Source organism: Somniosus microcephalus, chromosome 1 (genome assembly GCF_052327205.1).
Source record: "Somniosus microcephalus isolate GS21.2 chromosome 1, FLI_Smic_1.0, whole genome shotgun sequence".
Classification (NCBI taxonomy): Eukaryota; Metazoa; Chordata; class Chondrichthyes; order Squaliformes; family Somniosidae; genus Somniosus; species Somniosus microcephalus.
Genome location: NC_140987.1, coordinates 303,007,297 through 303,031,462, shown reverse-complemented (window position 1 = coordinate 303,031,462; position 24,166 = coordinate 303,007,297). Strand labels below are relative to the sequence as shown.

Here is a 24,166-nt window from a genome sequence, read left to right as displayed (position 1 = left end):
CCCAAGCACACAAGGTCAGCATCTGTACAATGAAAGCTATGCGGTCATATGGAATCTGATAGAGCAGACTATTGGCATCCTTAGGCTTCTGCTGCCTGGAACACTTGCCAGAGCACCTCTTGAGATTCATTGTGGTCTCCTGCATGCTCCACAACCTCGCTATCATGAGGGTACAGCCCTTGCCACAAGCTATTCGAGGGGACAGCTGAGGAGGAGGAAGAAGCAGCAACCCAGACAGCCCTTTTCTGCCCAGGCTGTCTGTGATCGACTCATTCGATTGCGGTATCAGTAAACGCAACCCCAATTTAACATACACCAATAGTCCCACAACTTATCTTCCCTCTGTTACTGACCTTCACCACATCCTCTTGGCTACAATAAAAACCACAAAACAAACATTTCAAACCAATTTTATGTATCAAATCATTGCAATATTTTCATTCAAAAGTCAACTAATCGCCCTTGTGCATTCCTTTAGTGCCTGTCTTTGTGTACATTTGCCTGGCCTAGTGCTCCTAAGCAGTGCTACCCCAGCATGGCTGGTGGAAGGCTGCTGGCTTTCAGTGGAGGAGACTGCAGATGGCATTGCAGGACGACCTCGAGCAGCTCTGGGCCTAGCAAGCTCGGCTTCGGACTCCACCACCTCGGCCTGGGCAGCAGCAGTCTGGGCTGGCTGGCTGACAGGGAACAGCAAGGGCACTGGTGGGAGGACGAATGCTGTCATCCTGAGAGAGGACAGCATGTTCATGCTCCACGGAGCCACTGACTCTCCCCCAGGGTGTGCCTCAGCATTCCCAGCCACCTGTTGGAGGACAGATGCTGTGACACCCTACAAGCCCCTTTCCACAATGGTAACCGTAGCCACAATGGCAGCAGTCTGAGCTTCTAATGCAGCACTCTTTGGGTGGCTTCTGCTTGTGCTGCAATGGAACCCGAGATATCGGCCATCAGATGCTGCATCATGGTTTATAGAATTATAGAAAGTTACAGCACAGAAGGAGGCCATTTCGGCTACCCTCAAGTCCACGCAGTGCCAGTATCTTAGCTGGTAGCTGAGTGTATCAGACCGCGTGACTACTTCTTATTCATCACTCTCCTCTTCCAGCACTGCCTGACCAGGTTGGATTTCTTGGGTCTCTGAAATGAGAAAGGTACAAGGGTAGGGTTGTGATGAGGGGAGGGGGAAAGTGAGAGGTGTATGCTTACACCATGTGCAGCTTGTAAGTCACAAGAAATTGTGGGATGTGGGGGAAGTGGGATGTGAGGAGGATTAGGTTCAATGGTTTCAGTGCCACCGCTGGCCACAGCCTCTCCGATTCTGCCGAGCACCGTCTCCTCGAGCGGGGTCAGGATATGCAGGCGCGCCTGTCCCCCTCCAGTTAGCTCCTGCTGCCTCTGGTTGTGCGCCACCTGGTCCTGCAAGAGAGCAGGTAATGTATCAGAGTGTGGTTCAATGTGTTTGGCTAATGTGGCTGTCATGTTTGAATAGCTGGCAGTGTGTGCAAGATATGAGAAGTGGGTGTGAGGCTTGTAGCAGTGGTAAGTGTACGAGGGTGAGATGGACCATATGAATGTCAGGTATGAGCTGTGATTGATAGCTATTCTTGGTGGGTGAGTGATGGGGGTGTGGTGAATTGAATAGTGCATGAGGCTAGTGGTGCAGTTTATGGAATATGGCATTTGAAGATGCATTCACTGACTTTGACCACTCGTGTGAGGTCATTGAACTTCTTCCAGCACTGCATCCAGGTCCTTGGGGCAACACTGTCGGCATTGGCCTGTGGCCAACTGCTCCCACGACCTTCGCAGTCTGTGTCTGGTGGGCTTCCTGGCTCCCTGTGCCAATTGGACCCGTCTCCTCCTCACCACCTCCTGTACCGAGGCCCCCAGTGCTGCATCCGAGAACCTTGGAGCCCTTTCTCTGGCCTGTTGTGCCATCACTGAATGTTTACCAGTTGAAACTGCCTTCTGGAATGACTTTCAGCACCTGGTCTAGTCAACATTCACCTCCCCTTTAAGAGGTGCAGGCTGGCTTTAAGTTGTGCAGGCTATCTTTAATTGGACCTAGCCTCGCATGAACTTGGGAGCCTGCTGAGCTTGCAGCCACTCAGCAGTGCGTTTAGCACTGGACTGCAAGTTTGAATTGTGCATCGCAATACCCACGCTCATAAGAACATAAGAAATAGGAGCAGGAGTAGGCCAATCGGCCCCTCGAGCCTGCTCCGCCATTCAATAAGATCATGGCTGATCTGATCCTAACCGCAAATCTACTATCACACAACCATCTCCTGAATCTAACAGAATTAGACACACGAAATAGGAGCAGGATCAGGCTACACGGCCTCTGGGCCCGCTCCGCTACCCACAGGGCCATGTCCGATCCGAACCTAGACTCATGTCCAAATTCCTGCCCGCTCCCCATAACCGTTAATTCCCTTTACTTCTAGGAAACTGTCTATTTCGGTTTTAAATTTATGTAATGATGTAGCTTCTACAGCTTTTTGGGGCAGCATATTCCATGGACCTACCACCCTCTGAGTGAAGTAGTTCCTCCTCATCTCAGTTTTGAAAGAGCAGCCCCTTATTCTAAGACTATGCCCCCTAGTTCTAGTTTCACCCATCATCGGGAACATCCTCCCCGCATCCACCCGATCCAACCCCTTCACAATCTTATATGTTTCAATAAGATCGCCTCTCATTCTTCTGAACTCCAATGAGTAGAGTCCCAATCTACTCAACCTCTCCTCATATGTCCATCCCCTCATCCCCGGGATTAACCGAGTGAACCTTCTTTGTACTGACTCGAGAGCAAGTATGTCTTTTCTTAAGTATGTACACCAAAACTGTATGCAGTATTCCAGGTGCGGCCTCACCAATACCTGTACAACTGAAGCATTACCTCCCTATTTTTATATTCTATCCCCCTAGCAATGAAAGCCAACATTCCATTGGCCTTCTTAATCACTTGCTGCACCTGCATACTAAGCTTTTGAGTTTTGTGCACCAGGACCCCCAGATCCCTTTGTACTTCAGTACTTTCCAGTTTCTTGCCATTAAGATAATAACTTGCTCTACGATTTTTCCTGCCAAAGTGCATAACCTCACACTTTCCAGTATTGTATTCCATCTGCCAAATCTCTGCCCACTTATTTAGCCTGTCTATGTCCCCTTGCAGGTTTTTTTATGTCCTCCTCACTCACTACTTTCCCTCCCATCTTAGTATCATCTGCAAACTTTGATATGTTACACTCGGTCCCCTCCTCCAAATCGTTAATATAGACTGTAAAGAGTTGGGGACCCAGCACTGACCCCTGCGGAACACCACTAGTTACTGATTGCCAGTCTGAGAATGAACCATTTATCCCAACTCTCTGCCTTCTGTTAGATAGCCAATCTTCTATCCATGCCAGAATATTACCCCCAATCCCGTGATTTTTTATCTTAAGCAATAATCTTGTGTGGCACCTTGTCAAATGCCTTTTGGAAGTCTAAATACACTACGTCCACTGGTTCCCCTTTATCCACCCTATATGTTACTTCCTCAAAGAACTCCAGCAAATTTGTCAAACATGACTTCCCCTTCATAAAACCATGCTGACTTTGTCCTATTAAATGATTATCCAAATGTCCTGTTACTGTCTCCTTAATAATGGACTCCAAAATTTTACCTACCACAGATGTTAGGTTAACCAGTCTATAGTTTCCAGCCTTCTGTCTACTACCCTTTTTAAATAAGGGTGTTACATTAGCAGTTTTCCAGTCTGCCGGGACCTTTGCTGAGTCCAGGGAGTTTTGGAAAATTATTACCAATGCATCCACAATCCCTACCGCCACTTCCCTCAAGACCCTAGGATGTAAGCCATCAGGTCCAGGTGATTTATCCGCCTTGAGTCCCATTATTTTACCGAGTACCACTTCCTTAGTGATTTTGATCATGTTTAGCTCCTCCCCCCCTATAGCCCCCGGTTTGTCCAGTGTTGGGATATTCTTAGTGTCCTCTACTGTAAAGACGGATACAAAATATTCAGTGTTTTTGCCATCTCCATATTTCCCACCATTAATTTCCCAGTCTCATCCTCTAAGGGACCAACATTTACTTTAGCCACCCTTTTTCTTTTTATATAAACTATAAAAACTCTTACTATCTGTTTTTATATTTTTTGCTAATTTACTTTCATAATCTATCTTCCCTTTCTTAATCAATCTTTTTGTTATTTTTTGCTGTCTTTTAAAGTTTCCCAATCCTCTATCCTCCCACTAGATTTGGCTACCTTATATGCCCTTGTTTTTAGTCGAATACTATCCTTAATTTCTTTACTTAGCCATGGATGGCTGTCTTTTCTTTTACACCCGTTTCCTCAGTGGAATATATATTTTTTGGAAGTTGTAAAATAACTCCTTAAATGTACACCACTGATCATGTATCATCTTACCCTTTAATCTATTTTCCCAATCCACTCTACTCAATTCCGCTCTCATACCTTCATCCTTTATTCAAGCTTAGCATGCTTGTTTGAGATCCAACCTTCTCACCCTCTAATTGAATATGGAATTCAACCATGTTATGGTCACTCATTCCAAGGGGATCCTTTACTAGGGCATTTTAAATTAATCCTGTCTCGTTACACAGGACCAGATCTAAGGTTGCTTGCCCCCTGGTCGGTTCAGTTACATACTGCTCAAGAAACCCATCCCTAATACACTCAATGAACTCATCCTCAAGGCAGCCCTGCCCAATTTGATTTGTCCAATTAATATGATAGTTAAAATCCCCCATAATTATAGATGTTCCCTTATTACAAGCCTCAACTATTTCCTGATTGATACTCCGTCCAACAGAGTTGCAACTGTTCGGAGGCCTATAGACTAAGCCCACTAGTGTTTTTTTCCCCTTATTATTCCTTACCTCCACCCAAACGGTTTCATTATCCTGATCTTTTGACCCAATATCATTTCTCTGTATTACAGTGATTCCTTCCTTTATTAACATAGCCACCCCACCTCCCCTTCCTTCCTGCCTGTCCTTCCTGATCGTTAAATAACCTGGTATGTTTAATTCCCAGGCATTGTCACCCTGCAGCCATGTTTCTGTAATGGCCACAAGATCATACCCATATGTCGTTATTTGTGCCATTAACTCGTCTATTTTGTTACGAATGCTACGTGCATTCAGATAGAGAACTTTCAAATATGTTTTGTGACACTTAGTTCCTGCTTTTGCCCTTTTTATTACTTTACCTTTTACTCCATACCTTCTGCCCCTTCCTGACACGCTCATTTGAGGCCTGTCGAATATTTAGACCCAAATTTTCAAATTGAATTCCCTATTTTCCCCTCCACTATAGTTCACTCAGCACAATCCATAGTGTCACACTTCAGCATCGACTTATTACTTTGTGACCAACCAAAATGAGGAACAGATTCAAGAAATGCAGGCTGAAACCCCTCTCCCAAAACACCTGCACCCTGCCTGAAAGGAACAGATCACTGTTGTACAGTATTTTATCCATCAGCTTGGCTGAATCCATGGCAACTAGAGGACGACTGAAGACACGAAAATCTCTGGCTGAGCCAACACTGGGCCTGAATTTGCTGGAAATGCGAACCATAGTAAAGACACATTAACAATGTGCCCCATTATTAATACATAAAGGTTCCAGCAAATAATGGACTAAGCGAGTTATGCCATTATTCGCGTTACACCATAATTTGCTGGGACATTTGCACACTCCAGCAATAGCTATGCCCAAGCCAATAAATGGTCATTCTGGTCAATCAGTCCACCATTGAATCAAGAATGATCGACAATTTGCTGGATTTAGGCCATTATTTGCACCACAGCCACATGGACTGAAGGAATAATGGCGTCAGTGACCTGGTATTGATGTGATTTATGGTCTCCACATAACTCAAAGGCCACCAAAGCGACCACTGAAACTGTGGAGCTTCACCCCAGTGGTCTGGAAATTGCTCGCCGTTTTCTTTTGCTAATTCTCAGTTTCGGCAGGCTTTCCTGCCAGTTTTGCCATCCAGAATCCTGTTAGTGTCGAAAGGTTCATTAATTTCAGGACTCTCGCCTCTTTCTACTTATTAGGAAGCTGAAAGCAATGTAAAGGTCTATCCACTAGGCATTCCCCTGTTCTTGATCACCATGAACGACCTGGAGGAGGAGCTGAGGAAGCAAGCACATTGCTTGAGGCATCATGACTGGAGATTAAACCAATCTTGTTATCACCCCTCCCAAGAGAGTTGAGAGAACTAATGTCATTTGGAAGCAGTGTCAGAGAAGCTGTGTGTATGCTGACTGAGCTTCACCAAGGAATCATTTGGCCAACTCGAAGATGTCCCACAAAGACCTGAAATGGTGGACAACCTCTCGCAGGGCCTTTCGTAAAAATGCATATAGTAAATAGATACAATCAGCTCCAGACAGGCTGAAGCAAAAAGGGCCATTCAGCACAACTGGTCCATGCCCCTGTATGTTCCACATGAGACTCCTCCCACCCCTTTTCATCTTACCCCATCAGCAGAACCTTCTATACCTTTCTCCCTCATGTGCTTATCCAGCTTCCCCTTAAATGCATCTACGCTGGTCACCTCAACCATTCCCTGTGGCAGCGAGTTCCATATTCTCACTACTCTCTGGGTAAAGACGTTTCTCCTATTGGATTTATTAATGACTATCTTATATCTATGGCCTCTATTTCTGGTCTCCCCCACAAGTAGAAACATCTTCTCTACGTCTACCATATCAAACGCTTTCATAATCTTAAAGACGTCCATCGGGTCCACCCCTCAGCCTTCTTTCTTCTAGAGAAATGAGCTCTAGCCTGTTCAACTTTCCAGATAGGTATAACCTCTCAGTTCTGGTATCATCATAACTTGGCTATATTAAAGATACAGGAGTGGCAATCAATTCTGGGCTTGTATTTGAAGAAGCCTACAGTTGGAAAGCAACCACCTAAGGAGGTGTGGCTCAAAATAAGGACTATAAAACAACCATGTTGGAGGAAGCTCGCTCTCTGCCTCACTGCTTCTTCCAGATTACCTCCTGCACATCTGCCCTGATCCTGAGGAGACCATGTTCTACACCACAACCCATGGACGTCGAGATATTGAGGACCTTGAAGAGTCTGAGCCAGTTACGAATAGATGCAAAACTTGTGTTTCTATATTATGGGCCTTTATTTTCTAATAAGGATATTCATTTCAGGAGTCAAGGTGTGTTATTGTTGTTAAAGCTACTCTAAACCTTGCATGAACTGAAGAGAGTTTAATTCTAATGCTGCATTTTCTTGGTATATAAATGATTCTTTTCTTTATGAAGCCATGGTTTAATTATGAACGAGGGCCCACTGAATTAAATATAAAATTTCAATCATGTGGGGATAGAGTTATTTCCCCAAATTAAAGAACATCACATTGTGCCTTTTGTCCCTACACTTTGTCAGTGGCAAGGGAAGGATAAGGAGGCGGATGGATCCTGGGGAACAAAACTGTAATCTTTTTGCGAAATTTCTGTGGAAATAAGGGAATGGCAGATAATAAAGATTAATTTTTATGGCCTTTAAAGAAGTTTTTCTCCCCCCCCCAATATTGTTAACTTTTTTAAAAGTTGATTTATTGTAATTTCAGAAGTTGTAGGTCACTTACCTTCCAGTGCCAAACCTCAATCTGTATTGTGGCGTCTCTTCAGTGCCAGGTGGTTGGTCTGCTGGGTAAACCATTGGCTGTGCACAAGCAGGAGGTTCCCGATTCCCTACACCTAGTCAGGGGCAAGGAAGGAGACAGTGGCCCTCTATTTCTCCGACTCCGTTTCCTTCCAGTCAGGCAATGGCAATGCAGCTGTGAGGACCTACATTCAACAGGTGACAGATGCTCTCTTCCACAGGGCATTCAACTGCATTAAGTATGACATGTGCCCTTAAATAGCAAAGAGAGACAGGCCCATCAATTTCCACAGGAATGCTGGCTTCCCATTGGGAATCATTGGGACCTATGTGCTACTAAAGACACCACTCAAGGAACTGGTCATCTTCCTGCATAGGAAAGGTTGCCACTTGCTAAATGTGCTCATTTTCTGCGAAGCCCAACTGTGATCCTGCGGTAAAAACAGAAAATGCTGGAAATACTCAGCAGGTCAGGCAGCATCTGTGGAGAGAGAAACAGAGTTAACGTTTCAGGTCAATGACCCTTCATCAGAACTGGAGGCTAGCTCAGAGCATCAAGGAAGCCCTTTTTGTCCTTCCCCACTTCACCATCCATGACTTAGTCAGCAGGGAAGGACAGGCAGGCGGATGCATCCTGGGGAATAGAATTTTACGATCTTTTCCTTTTAAAAAAGATGTTTTTCCAATGTTGTGTTGAATTAATGTGAATTCAGAAGTTGTAGCTCACTTGCCTTCCAATCGGAGTTAAGGTGTCTCTTCTCAGCATGTTATAGTGCCAAGTGATTGGGCTGTTGGGTAAGTCCATGCCGTGCACGAGCATAGTGCATTGTGAATGGAGAGTGCAAGCTCTGCCGACACATACCGTTAATCAATCACACCGGCCCCACTATTTGCAGGGAGGGACTTGTAGCAGTCGAGAGACCCAGAAGTACAGGGAGCGCGGAGATCTCTGCTGTTAAATCTAAAATGCAGCTACAATTGGAGGCACGTAGCCTCATTAAGGTATTTAAATTAATGACCCGGCGCGAGAGATTACTCCTCCGCCCTGGTTAAACCGGACGTAGCCACGTTCGTGGCGGGTTGTGGGCAGGTTTCAGATTTTTAAGAATTTAGCCCCCGCCACTCCTGGGGCGTTTAAATTCTCCCCCACCATTTCAGCAAATTCATACATATCCAGAAATCATGGATTTAGTGCACAATCTTCAAGCATAGTTCTCAAAAGTGAAAAACAGGAGGGTAATTCTCTGGTATCCAAAACCCCAAGGAGTACAAAGACTTGCATTTATACAGCACCTTTCACGCCCGCCGGACATCCCAAAGCGCTTTACAGCCAATGAAGTACTTTTTTGGGGGAATGTAGTCACTGTTGTAATGTGGGAAACGCGGCAGCCAAATTGCACACAGCAAGCTCCCATAAACAGCAATGTGATAATGACCAGATAATCTGTTTTTGCTATACTGATTGCGGGATAAATATTGGCCAGGACACCGGGGACTCCCCTGCTCTTCTTCGAAATAGTGCCATGGGACCTTTAACGTCCACCTGAGAGAGCAGACGGGACCTCGGTTTAACAGCTCATCCGACAGTGCAGCACTCCCTCAGCACTGCACTGGACTCTCAGCTTAGATTTTTGTGCCCAAGTCCCTGGAGTGGGACTACGAACCCACAGCCTTCTGACTCAGAAGCGAGAGTGCTACCCACTGAGCCACGGCTAAGTAGTGAACTTTCCCACAAGAAGCAACTTTTATCAGTTGGAAAAAAATATGACCAGGCAGTTTGTACAGGTGTAATATTTATTTCACGGTTTCCCCTTAGAGGGCAAAGTCTTTGAGTTTCTAATCTAATAAAAGATAGATATTCATGTTATATTTCCATATATAATTTTCCCTTCATTATATTCTTAAAGTGGTTACCATTGCAAATAGTTCCCAGGGTATCATAGTCTTCCAAACTTTCACATAGATTGCGCCACTGGGAAAAGATAGAGTTAGGACTTAGGAGAGTAGGGTCAAAATTGCTTCTGGCTCCCATTAGGTCATCTGTGCAGATGTCACAGGTGTTTCCTCCAGTGGCAAAATTCCAGTATGGGAGTGCAAAGGTGGGGTCCTGCAGCATCACCTACATGAGAAAAACAATAATTTGGTACACGTGACACAGAAGTATTAACCTAAGCTTTGATTAGATAATGCAAGACTCATTTGAATTGCCCTAACTTACAAGGCCACGGACCAAGAGTTGGAAAGTGGGATTAGACTGGATAGCTCTTTTCGGCCAGCATGGGCCTCCTTCTGTGCCATAAATTTCTATGATTCTGAAAGATGTTAAAGTTTCCAGCAGGCAGTTCTGGTACTGATTTTCCAGTGAATTTACTTGGCCTAAGCTCAGCAAGTCCAAATTCTACTGGGCACCCATGCAATCTTCAATTGTCTACCAGAGCTTATTAAGTCAAAACAGTACAAATTTTAGTCTACTTCCAATTTTGATTCTCCACCTTCCCCCCGCACCCCACCTAACCATCACACACAAAGCTAGCCATTTTTGTGACCAGCCCTCGTCACTGCAAGAGCTATTATTTTATTTTTGCAACTGTTCACTTGGACACAACTGAATTCATGCCCTCAATGGAGCAGTTGCGGAATACGTTAAAATCAAAGCATTTGGCATTGGTCCGTGGAAGAGAGTTCATCTGCTGCTACCTTGCTGCTGGACCATATGGTTCTTGCTGATATTAATCTGTTTTCACAATTTAAAAAAGCTTCAAAGTGCTTGTTATATTTGTGGGTCTTCTCAAACCTAGATTAGTTCAACTGTCATATCTTGCATCACCCTCATGAGCGAGTCCAAACTCCACTCATCTTGGAGAATGTATATCCTTCTCATTAGATCCATGAACACTATCACAAGCTACAAATCTCCACCTGCATTACATACATACATAAAGTAACGATTGAATCTGCCTCCACCACCCTTTCAGGCAGTGTATTCCAGAACCTAACCACTCGCTGCGTAAAAAAGTTTTTCCCTTATGTCACCTTTGGTTCTTTTGCCAATCACCTTAAATCTGTGTCCTCTGGTTCTCGACCCTTCTGCCAATGGGAACAGTTTCCCTCTATCTACTCTGTCCAGACCCCTCATGATTTTGAACAACTCCATCAAATCTCCTCTCAACCTTCTCTGCTCCAAGGAGAACAACCCCAGCTTCTCCAGTCTATCAATGTAACTGAAGTCCCTCATTCCTGAATCATTCCCTTAAATCTTTTCTGCAACCTCTCCAAGACCTTCACATCCTTCCTAAAGTAGTTCCCAGAATTGGACACAGTACTCCAGTTGGGGTCAAACCAGTGTTTTATACAGGTTCATCATAATTTCTAAACTTTTGTACTCTATGCCTCTATTCATGAAGTCCATTCTTCCTATGGACCCACGGCGAAGAATCACTGAAAAGACTACACGATAACATCAACAAGTTCCATCCCACCATCAAACTCACCATGGACTACTCCTCAGAATCAGTCTCATTCCTGGACACACGAATCTCCATCAAAGACGGACACCTCAGCACTTCACTCTACCGCAAGCCCACGGACAACCTCACGATGCTTCACTTCTCCAGCTTTCACCCTAACCATGTTAAAGAAGCCATCCCCTATGGACAAGCCCTGCGAATACACAGGATCTGCTCAGACGAGGAGGAACGCGATGGACACCTACAGACACTGAAAGACGCCCTTGTAAGAATGGGATATGACGCTCGACTCGTCGATCGACAGTTCCGACGGGCCACAGCGAAAAAAATCGCATAGACCTCCTCAGAAGACAAACACGGGACACAACCAACAGAGTACCCTTCGTCGTCCAGTACTTCCCCGGAGCGGAGAAACTACGCCATGTTCTTCGCAGCCTTCAACATGTCATCGATGACGACGAACACCTCGCTAAGGCCATCCCCACGCCTCCACTACTCGCTTTCAAACAGCCGCCTAACCTCAAACAGACCATCGTTCGCAGCAAATTACCCAGCTTTCAGGAGAACAGCGACCACGACACCACACAACCCTGCCACAGCAACCTCTGCAAGACATGCCAGATCATCAACACAGATACCATCATCACACGTGAGGACACCACCCACCAGGTACATGGTACATACTCATGTGACTCGGCCAACGTTGTCTACCTCATACGTTGCAGGAAAGGATGCCCCGGAGCATGGTACATCGGCGAGACCATGCAGACACTGCGACAACGGATGAACGGACACCGCGCAACAATCACCAGGCAGGAGTGTTCCCTCCCAGTCGGGGAACACTTCAGCAGTCAAGGACATTCAGCCTCCGATCTTCGGGTAAGCATTCTCCAAGGTGGCCTTCGAGACACACGACAACGCAAAATCGTCGAGCAGAAACTGATAGCCAAGTTCCGCACTCATGAGGACGGCCTCAACCGAGATCTTGGGTTCATGTCACGCTACATGTAACCCCACCTGATGCAGGGTCATCCAGACTCGAGTCGACATTGGCTTGTTCTCTCTACACAGATGCGGCCGGACCTGCTGTGATTTCCAGCCAAAAAAAATGTTTTTTGTCTGTTTTTTTGTTTTTCATACAGACCCCAGCATCTGCAATATTTGACCTTGTGACCCCACCTCATTGTTCTTTGATGTAATGTTTCCCTGACTGACCTGTTTGGACACCATTCACACCTTTGACTGCTGTGATTATCTCTCTGCCGAGGTGCGATAAATGGCAGTTGGAAAGGTTACCTGTAAACATCTGACATGATTCTCTGACTATATAAGCTGTGTCTTTATGCATTTCTCCACTTCACCTGAAGAAGGAGCAGCGCTCCGAAAGCTTGTGATTTCAAATAAAGCTGTTGGACTATAACCTGGTGTTGTGTGACTTCTTACATCTATTCATGAAGCCCAGGATCCCGTAAGCCTTTTTAACTGCTTTCTCAACCTGCCCTGCCACCTTCAACGATTTGTGCACATATACCCCCTGGTTCGTGCACCCCCTTCAGGATTGTATCATTTCATTTATATGTCCTCTCCTCATTCTTTCTACCAAAATGTATCACTTCACACTTTTCTGTGTTAAATTTCACCTGCCACATGTCCGCCCATTTCACCAGCCTGCATGTCTTCCTGAAGTCCATCACGCTCCTCCTCACTGTTCGCTATGCTTCCAAGTTTTGTGTCATCTGCAAATTTTGAAATTGTGTCCTGTACACCCACATCCAAGTCATTAATATATATATCAAAAAAAGCAGTGGTCCTAGAACCGACCCCTGGGGAACACCACTGTATACCTTCCTCCATTCTGAAAAACAACCATTCACCACTACACTCTGTTTCCTGTCACTTAGTCAATTTTGTATCCATGCTGCCACTGTCCCTTTCATTCCATGGGCTTCAACTTTGCTGGCAAGCCTATTATGTGGCAATTTGTTGAACGCCTTTTGGAAATCCATGTACTCTACGTCAACTGCATTACCCTCTGTTACCTCATTCAAAAACTCGATCAAGTTGGTTAAACATGATTTGCCTTTAACAAATCCATGCTGGCTTTCCTTAATTAATCCACACCTATCCAAGTGACTGTTTGATTACTGTTTCTAAAAGCTTCCCCACTACCGAGATTAAACTGACTGGCCTGTACTTGCTGGGTTTATCTTTACACCCTTTTTTGAAAAAAGGTGTAACATTTGCAATTCTGCAGTCCTCTGGCACCAATCCCGTATTTATGGAGGATTGGAATATTATGGCCAATACCTTCACGATTTCCACCCTCAATTCCCTCAGCATCCTAGGATGCATCCCATCCGCTCCTGGTTATTTATCTAAATATACAGATATTCACCAATACCCACTTATATAATAGTGTAACCTGCAAGTGTAATAATGACACATCCCTCCTTTTGTTATATCCATAATATTTTACAAGTATCCACATGTGCACTCCTCCAATCTTCCAACAAGCAGATTTATTCACATCTTAACGAGATGAAGCTGAATGCAATTCCACAAACTAGATTACAAACATGACTGACAGGAAAGGAATTACTGGTACCTACAGCCTGTGATGCCTAGTACGTTGTAGCAGTACCACCGGGTGTCCCTTACCTATGATACATAATTCCCTTTAACTTACCTACGTTGTATTGAGTTTGCAGGTTCGGGCCATTGCCCCTTTAAGAACGCGAGCTGGGCCAGCTCGGTCTCCCGCTCCCATTGCCGGCCCAGCTCAGCCTCCCGCTCCCAGCGCCGGCCTAGCTCAGCCTCCCGCCCCCAGCGCCAGCCTCCCGCTCCCGCGACTTCAGCCGCAATGGCCAGCTCTGATGCCGGGCAAACGTGATGACGTCACGTCGCAAGTCACGTGATGCCCCGAGCGCGGGAAACGCGAGCAACACGATTACGTCACGACGCAAACTCGATGACGTCATCGCACAAGCCTCCGGACTGCCTAGTCAGTCCTCGTGGCGTCCCCGTTCGGGTAAGACTTGTTCCAAGGCTCCCCTGCATTGATCTTTGTTGTTTTCTGTACTTCGTCAAATCCTTCATTAAAAACCTATTGGATTGTTTCTCCTGAGTCGACCTCAGGTGATTTGGTTAGGAATACACCTATTCCTACAACATCACAATACATACACTTCCCACCCCACCCAGAGTCACGTAATCTCCTGGGAGAGACAAAAAAAAAAGATAAGGTTCCACGCAAGAGACTCTTAACTAAAATTAAAGCTCATGGAATTGAAGGCAAATGATACACCTGGTTAGGTGATACAGAGTAGGGATAATGAGTATGTACTCAAGTTGGAAGGAAGTGTCTAGTAGTGTCCCACAAGGATCTGTGCTGGGGCCTCTATTTAGTAATAACATAGAAACATAGAAGATAGGAGCAGGAGTAGGCCATTCGGCCCCTCGAGCCTGTTCCGCCATTTAATGAGATCATGGCTGATCAACCAAACTCAGTACCCTGTCCCTGCTTTCTCCCCATATCCCTTGATCCCTTTAGCCTTAAGAAATATATCTAACTCCTTCTTGAATATATTTAACAAGTTGGCCTCAACTGCTTTTTGTGGTAGAGAATTCCACAGGGTCACCACTCTCTGGGTGAAGAAATTCCTCCTCATCAGTCCTAAATGGCTTACCCATTATCCTTAGACTGTGACCCCCTGGTTCTGGAATCCCCTGCCATCGGGAACATCCTTCCTGCATCTAGTCTTTCTAGTCCTGTTAGAATTTTATAAGTTTCAATGAGATCCACTCTCATTCTTCTAAACTTTAGCAAATATAAGCCTAATCAACCCAATCTCTCTTCATACATCATTCCTGCCATCCCAGGTATCAGTCTGGTGAATTTTCGCTGCACTCCCTCCATGGCAAGAACATCCTTCCTCAGATAAGGCGACCAAAACTGCACACAATACTCAAGGTGTGGTCTCACCAAGGCCCTGTACAACTGCAGCAAGACATCCTTGCTCCTGTACTCGAATCCTCTCGCTATGAAGGCCAGCATACCATTTGACTTCTTAACCACCTGCTGTACCTGCATGCTTACCTTCAGCGACTGGTGCACAAGGACACCCAGGTCTCGTTGCACATCCCCTTTTCCCAATCTATTGCCGTTCAGATAATAATCTGTCTTCCTGTTTTTGCCACCAAAGTGGAGAACCTCACATTTATCCACATTATACTGCATCTGCCCAATCACCCAACTTGTCCAAATCATACTTGGGTTTCTCTGCATCCGCCTCACAGCACACACGCCCACCCAGCTTTGTATCATCTGCAAACTTGGAGATATTACATCGAGTTCCCTCGTCTAGATCATTAATATATATTGTGAATAGCTGGGGTCCTAGCACCGATCCCTGCAGTACCCCACTAGTCACTGTCTGCCACTCGGAAAAAGACCTGTTTATTCCAACTCTTTGCTTCCTGTCTGCCAACCAGTCTCTATCCAAGTCAGTATCTTACCCCCAATCCCATGTGCTTTAACTCTGCACGCCAATCTCTTATGCGGGACCTTATCAAAGGCCTTCTGAAAGTCCAAATACACAACATCCACTGGTTCTCCCTTATCTATACCAGTTACATCCTCAAAACAATTCCAGTAGATTAGTCAAGCATGATTTAACTTTTATAAATCCATGTTGACTTTGTCCGATCCTGTCACTGTTTTCCAAGTGCTCTGCTATTACATCTTTTATAATGGACTCTAGCATTTTCCCCACTACCGATGTCCCTCTTTTGGTAGGACCAGTCAAAAATAAACAAATAGACTGTAACTAATAAAACTTTAAATAATCCTTAGTAAATCAAATTAAAATTTGGTTACCACTACCGATGTCAGGTTTACCAGTCTATAATTCCCTGTTTTCTCTCTACCACCTTTTTTTAAAATAGTGGGGTTACATTAGCTACCCTCCAATCCATGGGAACTATTCCAGAGTCTATAGAATTTTGGAAGATAACCAGGATTTCTAGGGCCACTTCCTTAAGTACCCTAGGATGTAGATTATCAGGCCCTGGGGATTTATCGGCCTTCAATTTCTCCAACACCATTTCCCTACAAATACTGATTTCATTCAATTCCTCCCTCTCATTAGAGCCTATTTTCCCCAACATCTCTGGAAGGTTATTTGTGTCCTCCTTTGTGAAGACAGAACCAAAGTATGTATTTAATTGGTCGGCCATTTCTTTGTTCCCCATTATAATTTCCCCTGATTCTGACTGCAAGGGACCTACGCTTGACATCACCAATCTTTTTCTCTTCACTTAGATTTACTCTGCTGATGGCAAAGTCTAGCACAAACTTAGATAACACAATGGAGAGCCATATAGCCAAGTTTGCCAATGACACAAAGATGTGCGCATAAAATTACAGAGACATTGATAGTTTAAGTAAGTGAGCAAAACTGTGGAAGATGGATTTCAATGCAGGAAAGTGCGAGGTCATCCATTTTGGACCAAGAAGAGATAGATTGGAGTATTTTTAAAAGAAATGGCGAATAGCTAGGAATAGTGGCGGTCCATTAAGATTTAGGGGTCCATGTACACAGATCACTAAAATGTAGGGGTCAGATACAAAAAATATTAACCTTTATAATTAGAGGGCTAGAATAGAAAGGGGAGGAATTTTTGCTACAGTTATACAAAGCGCTGGTTAGGCCACATCTGTATACAGTTCTGGCCACCACACCTTAAAAAGGATAGTAGGAGGATAGCCTTGGAAGGAGTGTAGCGCAGATTTTCAGAATGTTACCAGGGCTCCAAGAGTTACATGAACTAGGCTTGTATTCCCTGGAATATAGAAGGTTAAGGGTGACTTGATTGAGGTTTTTAGGATTTTGAAAGGAATTGATAGAAGGAATCATTTCCGCTGGTGGCGAAGTCTAGGACAAACTTAAAATCAGAACTAGGCCACCCAGCAGAGAAGTTAGGAAACAATTATTCACACAAAAGGGTGTTATAAGTGTGGAACTCTCACAAAAAGCAGCAGGTGCTAGCTCAAATAATAATGTTAATTCTGTGATCGCTAGATTTTTGGTAGCCAAGGGTCTTAAGGGATCAGGAGCCAAGGTGGGTGGATAGAGTTAGGCTACAAAACAGCCATCATTACAGATCAGCCATGATCTCATTGAATGGCGGAACAGGTTCAAGGGCCTGAATGGCCGCCTCCTGTGCCTGTATAAACCCAGGCCAATTATGGTGGGAGCTTGAAAATCCCTCTCTGCCCCTCTTAGGTGATCGAAATTAGTCCAGGAGACAACCCTGGCCCTGATTAATGTTACAAGGTATCTACCTCTTGTAGGTGGTGATCTCCGCTTCAGACAATGGTCCAGCTCTTACTTGAAGGAATTCAGCATTCACCGCTGCCAACCTGTCTCACAGGGCCATTATTAACAACAACAACAATTTATATAGCACCTTAACATAGTAAAACATCCTAAGGCACTTCACAGGAGCGTTATCAAACCAAATTTGACAGAGCAACATAAGGAGATATTAGGGCAGGTGACCAAAAGCTTGGTCAAAGAGGTAAGTTTTAAGGAGCGTCTTAAAAGGGGGAAAGGTAGAGAGGTGGAGCAGTTTAGGAAGGAAATTCCAGAGCTTAGGGCCCAGGCAGCTGAAGGCACAGTTGTGACTGGTGGAGCAATTAAAAATTGGGGATGCGCAAGAGACCAGAATTGGAGGAGCACAGATATCTGAGCATTGTAGGGCTGGAGGAGGTTACAGAGATAGGGAGGGGCAAGGCCATGGAGCGATTTGAAAACAAGGAGAATTTTAAAAATCGAGGCGTTGCTCAACCGGGAGCCAGTGTAGGTTAGCGGGCACAGGGGTGATGGGTAAACGGGACTTGGTGCAAGTTGGCATACGGGGCAGCAGAGTTTTGAATGAGCTCTAGTTTACGAAGGGTGGAAGATGAGAGGCCGGCTAGGAGTGCATTGGAATTATCAAGTTTACAGATAACAGGGGCATGAATGAGGGTTTCTGCAGCAGATGAGCAGAGGCAGGGGCAGAGTTGGGCAATGTTACAGGAGGTGGAAGTAGGCGGTCTTGGAGATGGAGCGGATGTGTGATTGGAAGCTTTTCTCGGGGTCAAGTATGACACCAAGGTTGCAAACAGTCTGGCTCAGCCTCAAGTTACCAGGGAGAGGGTTTGATTTGGTGGCTAGGGAACGAGTTTATGGCGGCGACTGAAGACAATGGCTTCGGTCTTCCCATAAATCACATCATTAACAGGGCCCTTACAACATGAATTACCAGCCCTAAATGGCAGCAGCGAAATTATTTCGCATTTATGACGCAAGTCTAGCAATTTCGTGACATGCAATGAACTTCAACGGACAGGCTCATGGCGAGGTTATAATTTTTCCAGTTTTGTCGAGGCCAACAGCGAAGTGGCACAAATCGTCCAGTAATTTGTGGAATCTGAACTCATGGCGTATCTCTTTGCCACAAATTGCGGGATTTTTTGCAAACTAAGAATGTTAGGCACTGTAAATTTCACTACAGTACAACTTTAGTAAATTACGACATATTGACTCTTTAAGCAGGTAAATAAACATTTACTTTTCTTGAATTCTGACCACTATCTAGGCTGGCTTTCTTCTTAAGAAAGGAGACTTGCCTCCTCCATGCCTCACTCAGCAGCATTTGTTGGAACTGACCTTTAACATGTATTTGCCTTTTCCCATCGGTTTTGTCCTTTGAGAAGAGGTGCTTCCTGACTTCACCTCTGAATAGCCTAGCTCCCCCACCAGAGGAAATAGTGTAGATAGAGAGAAACTATCAACTCCTTTAATCATCTTAAATACCTCAAGTTATATCACCCTTAATCTTCTATACCCAGGGGAATACAAGTGTGGTCTATGCAAGCTGTCCTCATAATTTAACCCTTTCAACCCTGGTATCATTCTGGTGAATCTGCGCTGCACCCCCTCCAAGGCCAATATATCCTTCCTGAGGTGCGGTGCCCAGTACTGAACCCAGTACACCAGATGGGGTCTAACCAGAGCTTTATATAACTCTTAACATAACTTCCACCCTTTGTATTCTAACCCCTTGAGATAAAGATCAACATTCCATTAGCGTTTTAAATTATTTTTTGTACCTGCCCGCTACTTTTTAGTGATTTCTGTACTTGGACCTCAATCTCTGTTCCTCTGTTACTACCTTCTTGCCATTTAGAAAAATACTCCGATCCATCGTTCTTGGGTCCAAAGTAGATGACCTCACATTCCCCCACATTGAACTCCCATCGGCCACATTTTTGCACTCAATCCATCAATGTCCATTTGCAACTTTCTGCTCCCATTTACACTACTTACTGTGCCACCCAACTTGATGTCAGCAAACTTGGATACACTGCCCGCTATTCCTTCATCCAAGTCATTAATAAATAAATATAGTGAAAAGCTGAGGCCCTACTACTGTGGGACATGACTAGTCGCAGTCTGCCAATTGGGGTACATACCTATCATCCCGATAATTGTCTCCTTCCTCCTAACCAATTCCCTACCCATTGCAATAGGTTGCCTCCAATTCCATGTGCTTTCATTTTTGTTAACAGTCTCTTATGTGGTGGAACTTTATTGAATGCCTTCTGGAATGCCATGTACATCCCTTTATCTACCACGTAAGTTTCCTCCTCAAAAAATGCAACTAGGCTCGTTAGACATGACATACCTTTTACAAATCTATGCTGACTTTCTCTAGTCAGTTCATGTTTGTCCAAATGCTCAGTCACTTGGACAAACAGATTTGAGTAACTGCCCCACAACAAACATTAAAGTAATAGGCCTATAATTTCCCAGTTTATTGCTCTTAGCTTTCTTAAATAGCAGCGTGAAATCAGCAATTTTCCAATCCAAGGGGACAATTCCTGAATCGAGTGTGTTTCGGAAGATAACGACGAGAGCATTAAATCATCAAATGATACAGCACAGAAGGAAGCCACCAGGAGGGATAGTGCATTATGGTCACAGTCACATAGGATGGTCATTTGTAACTTTGATAACCTACCGAGTGACTTTGGGAAAGCCATTTCAGTGCTATGGCAGAGGAAAATTCCTGATTGGAGAGAAACGGAGTTGCTGAGATGGTACAAATTTGGGCAGTGGCAACAATACGTTCAAGGATTTGAGAGAAGAAAGGGAGATTAGCGATAAATCAGTAGTTTGCAAGAATAGGAGGGTTGAGGTGTTGTGTTTGGGAAGAGAGAGGTAATGACGGTCATTCTGAAAAAGTAGGAGGAGGAGAGAACACCATTTACAACATCAGCTAGCGCAAGTGCCAGGAAGGGAAGTCAAGTGGAAATGGGGTCAAGTTAGCAGGAGGCACATCTCATGGATGAGATGAAATGAGCTCAAAAGAGAGCACAAGGAGAGATGAAACTAGGGTGAGAAATGTGTGGCGGGCTAGGAGGAGGAAGGGGGAGGTGGGGAACCTGGGGAAAGGTTTAGCTTGGTGGAAAACACAGCAGATGATTTGTGCACAGCAAGGTCCCACAAACAGCAATTAAATTAATGGCCAGATAATCTGTTTCAGTTATATTAGCTGATGAATAAATCTTGGTCCAGACACAAGAACTTCTGCTTTTCTTTGAATAGTGCCATGGGATCTTTTATGCCCACCTGAGAGGGCATAACATGGTTTAACATCTGATTCAAAAGACATCACCTCCAACAGTGCAGGACACCCTCAGAGATCGGTTTCGATTAATGTGTTCACAATCTTCTGACTCAGGTGGTGAGAGTGCCACCACTGAGCCATGACTGACATCTTAATGTACTTTAATATTGCAATAAATGTTAACAATATCTAATCAATCAACAGCCCATCTACAGCTGCAAAACTTCACTGGATCGACAACCTCACCAAACACTAAAGTACTCCACAAAGCAAAGCTCTTAAATTCAATATAGAAGTTATCCTTTTTTAAACGACTCTCTTCTGAAGATTTTCTGGGTAAAGGCACCACCAATCCCTGGTGTGTACTGATTCGGTGATGGTTTACTGAATCAAGGCTGGTCTGTGTCGACTTCCTGATGGATTACTGGGTAAAGAAACCGATCTCTGGTCTGTGCCAATTCCCCAGTAATTTACTAGGTAAAAACACTGAACCCTGGTCTGTGCAGATTTCCCGATGGTTTACTGTAAAGACCTGGTCTGTCCAGAAATAAAGTGGGGCTCCCTCTACAAGTTGGTCTACCTTTAATTAAAAAAAGGAAAGCAAAATACAAAGTATTGAGGAGCAGATTTTGCCTTTAGAAAGGTTGCCCTTAACTAGATAGATGTTTCAAGCGCCATGCCCAGCACCCCCAGGGGTTGAGTGAGGAAGGCTCGATGTCCTTACCTGCATGTCCCGTTCCAGCTGTAGCAAGTGGTATCGGTGCCAGGTGAGGAAGGCGGGCCCCTCGTGGGAGAAGTCGATGGCTCCGAAGGTGCGCCCTTGACCCAGGTAGGTCTTACTGACCGAGTAGTAGTGAGTCCAGACGAAGAGGTTGTAGATGGAGAGGTTTTCGAACTGCGGGCTCCGGCCGTCCGGCCCGTAGATGCCGGAGGAGTGGCGAGTGGCCACCACCAGGTCAGGGTGCGGGCTGCGCTTGGCCAGGTCCAGTGCCCGGACCAGGCGCCCCTTCTGGGCCGGGCTCAGGCGGCGCACGTCCCGCCGGACCAGGCGCACCGAGCGCCCGCACTGCGCCCCGCTCCAGCCGTAGCGGCATTCGCCGCAGTTGTAGCCCTGGAAGTTGTCGGCGCAGCGGCAGCTGCGGTTAAAGAAGCGCAGCGGCCAGCGCTCACGGTCGTCCAGCCCGTCGTGCGGGTACTGGGGGCCGTGCCGAGCCGGGTCCGGCGAAAGATCGGCGCAAGTGCCGCGCCCCAGGCTGGAGCCGCAGCGATCGCCGGGCTGGGCGGTGAGGGCAGGGCAGCACTCGCCGCTCTGCAGAACCTCCAGGCGCACACATTCCCTGGGGAACTGTGCATGGACGGTCACCGTGCACACCACACACAGCACCGAGCTGAAGAGCCTCATTGAATGCATCGTTAAAAAAAAAAAAAAAATTTTTTTTTTTTTTTTAAAACTTCCCTAATCCCACTTTATAAAGAGGACGAAGCCTGCAGAGCGAACTCTTACATTAATCGTCTCCCAAATAAACTGGCAGCGTTTGCAGCTAATCCTTTCCAGCCCAACGAATCCTCTTAAATACCCACTTATTCCCATGTCAGGGTCTGGTGCTCATCTCGTGATTTCTTTTTGTAAGTCTCTGTGTTCAGGTTAGTGACCAGGCGGAAAATTGCCGAGGGTTTTTTAAGCGCTGGAGAAAGCATTCCTGCTTCCCCAGGCCGGGCCAAGTGGTCATATGCTCTTGAAGTATGACTGAAGACATGAGTTTCACTTTTGTAGGAACTGCCTTTGGGCTCGTTGTCAGCAATCACGGGGATTTCTCTTACCCAACTCTCACCAGTAGCACTAAGAAAAGCTGAAAGGCTGTCTCAGCTAAAATCTGAAAGTAAATATAAAGTAAGGGATTGACAAATCTGCTTTAATCAAACAGTCCACCCTATGCAGTGCCCACTGGTCACTGGCAAATAGGTGGGCACTGCTTGCCTGTTCTCTTAAGATCACCCGGGTGTATACCTACGCTTGAGAAATGAGAAGGCAATCTGAGACATTTTGCTCATTATCGAAGTCAAGTAGCTTTAGATACTTTGCCAGGCAATGATCATCTCCAACAAAAGAATCTAACCACCTCCCCATGACATTCAATGGCATCACCATTGCCGAGTTCCTCACCATCAACATCCTGGGGGATCACTATTGACCAGAAACTCAAAACAAATGCTGTGGCTACTAGAGCAGGTCAGAAACTGGGTATTTTGCAGCTTATCTCCTGACTCACCAAAGCCTCTCCACCATCTACAAGGCACAAGTAAGGAGTGTGATGGAATATTCTCCACTTGCCTGGATGAGTGCAGCTCCAATAGTACTCAAGAAGATTGACACCATCCAGGACAAAACATTGTCACTTCACCTGCTAGCCAAAACATCCACCCCCTCCACCACCAGTGTACCGTGGCTGCAGTGTGTACTATCTGCAGGATGCACTGCAGCAACTCGCCAAGGCTTCTTTGGCAGCACCTCCCAAACCCGCGACCTCTACCACCTAGAAGGACAAAGGCAGCAGACGCATGAGAACACTACCACCTCCAAGTCAGACATCATACTGACTAAGAAGTATATCGCTGATCCTTCATCGTCGCTGAGTCAAAATCCTGGAATTCCCTTCCTAACAGCACTGTGGGAGGACCTTCACCACACGACTGCAGCGGCTCAAGACCTGCTCGAGCAATAAATGCCAGCTTTGCCAGTGATGCCCACATCACAAAAATAAGTTTTCAAAAATTGATGTAGCATAATCAGTAATTTTTAGTGGTTACATTGTTAGGTGCGATAGGTGAAATTTGCAGTTTAAGGATGATAGGAAAAATAAAGAGACTTGAAGGTGTTGGCTTTTTAACAGGGGCATAGCACCCTTCCCTTCGATTGCCCTCTGTTACGTTGTTCATGTGGCCATTTGGCTTGGCAGTGAGATTTGACAGGTTAGTCAAGCTCAGGGTGTATCTGCTAAATCCTGTTCTCAACATGCACTTTTAGCAGTTTTAGAGTGGATAGTGAGTAGAAGTGGAAACCCTGGCCCTCTTCCTCCTTCGGGCATAAAGCATACCAACTAGCAGTAGGATGTTGTGCATTTTCAATCTGTGCGAAATTCATGGGGATCATTTTCTTTGGCGTCCCGGGCCTTGAATATATTAACTAGGAGCCTAACGCCTGTTGAAGGACCCCTTTTATAAAGTTAGTCACTGGTAAATGGAGCTCAGGATTCATCAGTGTCTGCCAACGAGAGTTAGGTTTCATTTTAATTTCTTAAAAAAAAATTCTGTGGAGCCAGGAGGAGCAGGAGTTCCCCCCCCCCCCCGCCCACT

General features: G+C 45.4%; 1 protein-coding gene across 1 annotated transcript in view; it reads right to left on the bottom strand.

Moving 5' to 3' along the window:
* The window catches only part of LOC147124849 (5,6-dihydroxyindole-2-carboxylic acid oxidase-like), a 37,687-nt gene extending 15,179 nt beyond the window's left edge, over nt 1-22,508 (bottom strand). The window contains exons 1-2 of the mRNA XM_085994000.1: nt 21,537-22,508; nt 9,585-9,789 (exon numbers count right to left, since the gene is read on the bottom strand). Of these exons, the coding sequence (XP_085850126.1) occupies nt 9,585-9,789; nt 21,537-22,223 (892 nt within the window). The 5' untranslated portion in view covers nt 22,224-22,508. The remainder of the gene's footprint in view (nt 1-9,584; nt 9,790-21,536) is intronic.
* Nucleotides 22,509-24,166: the final 1,658 nt, after the last annotated feature.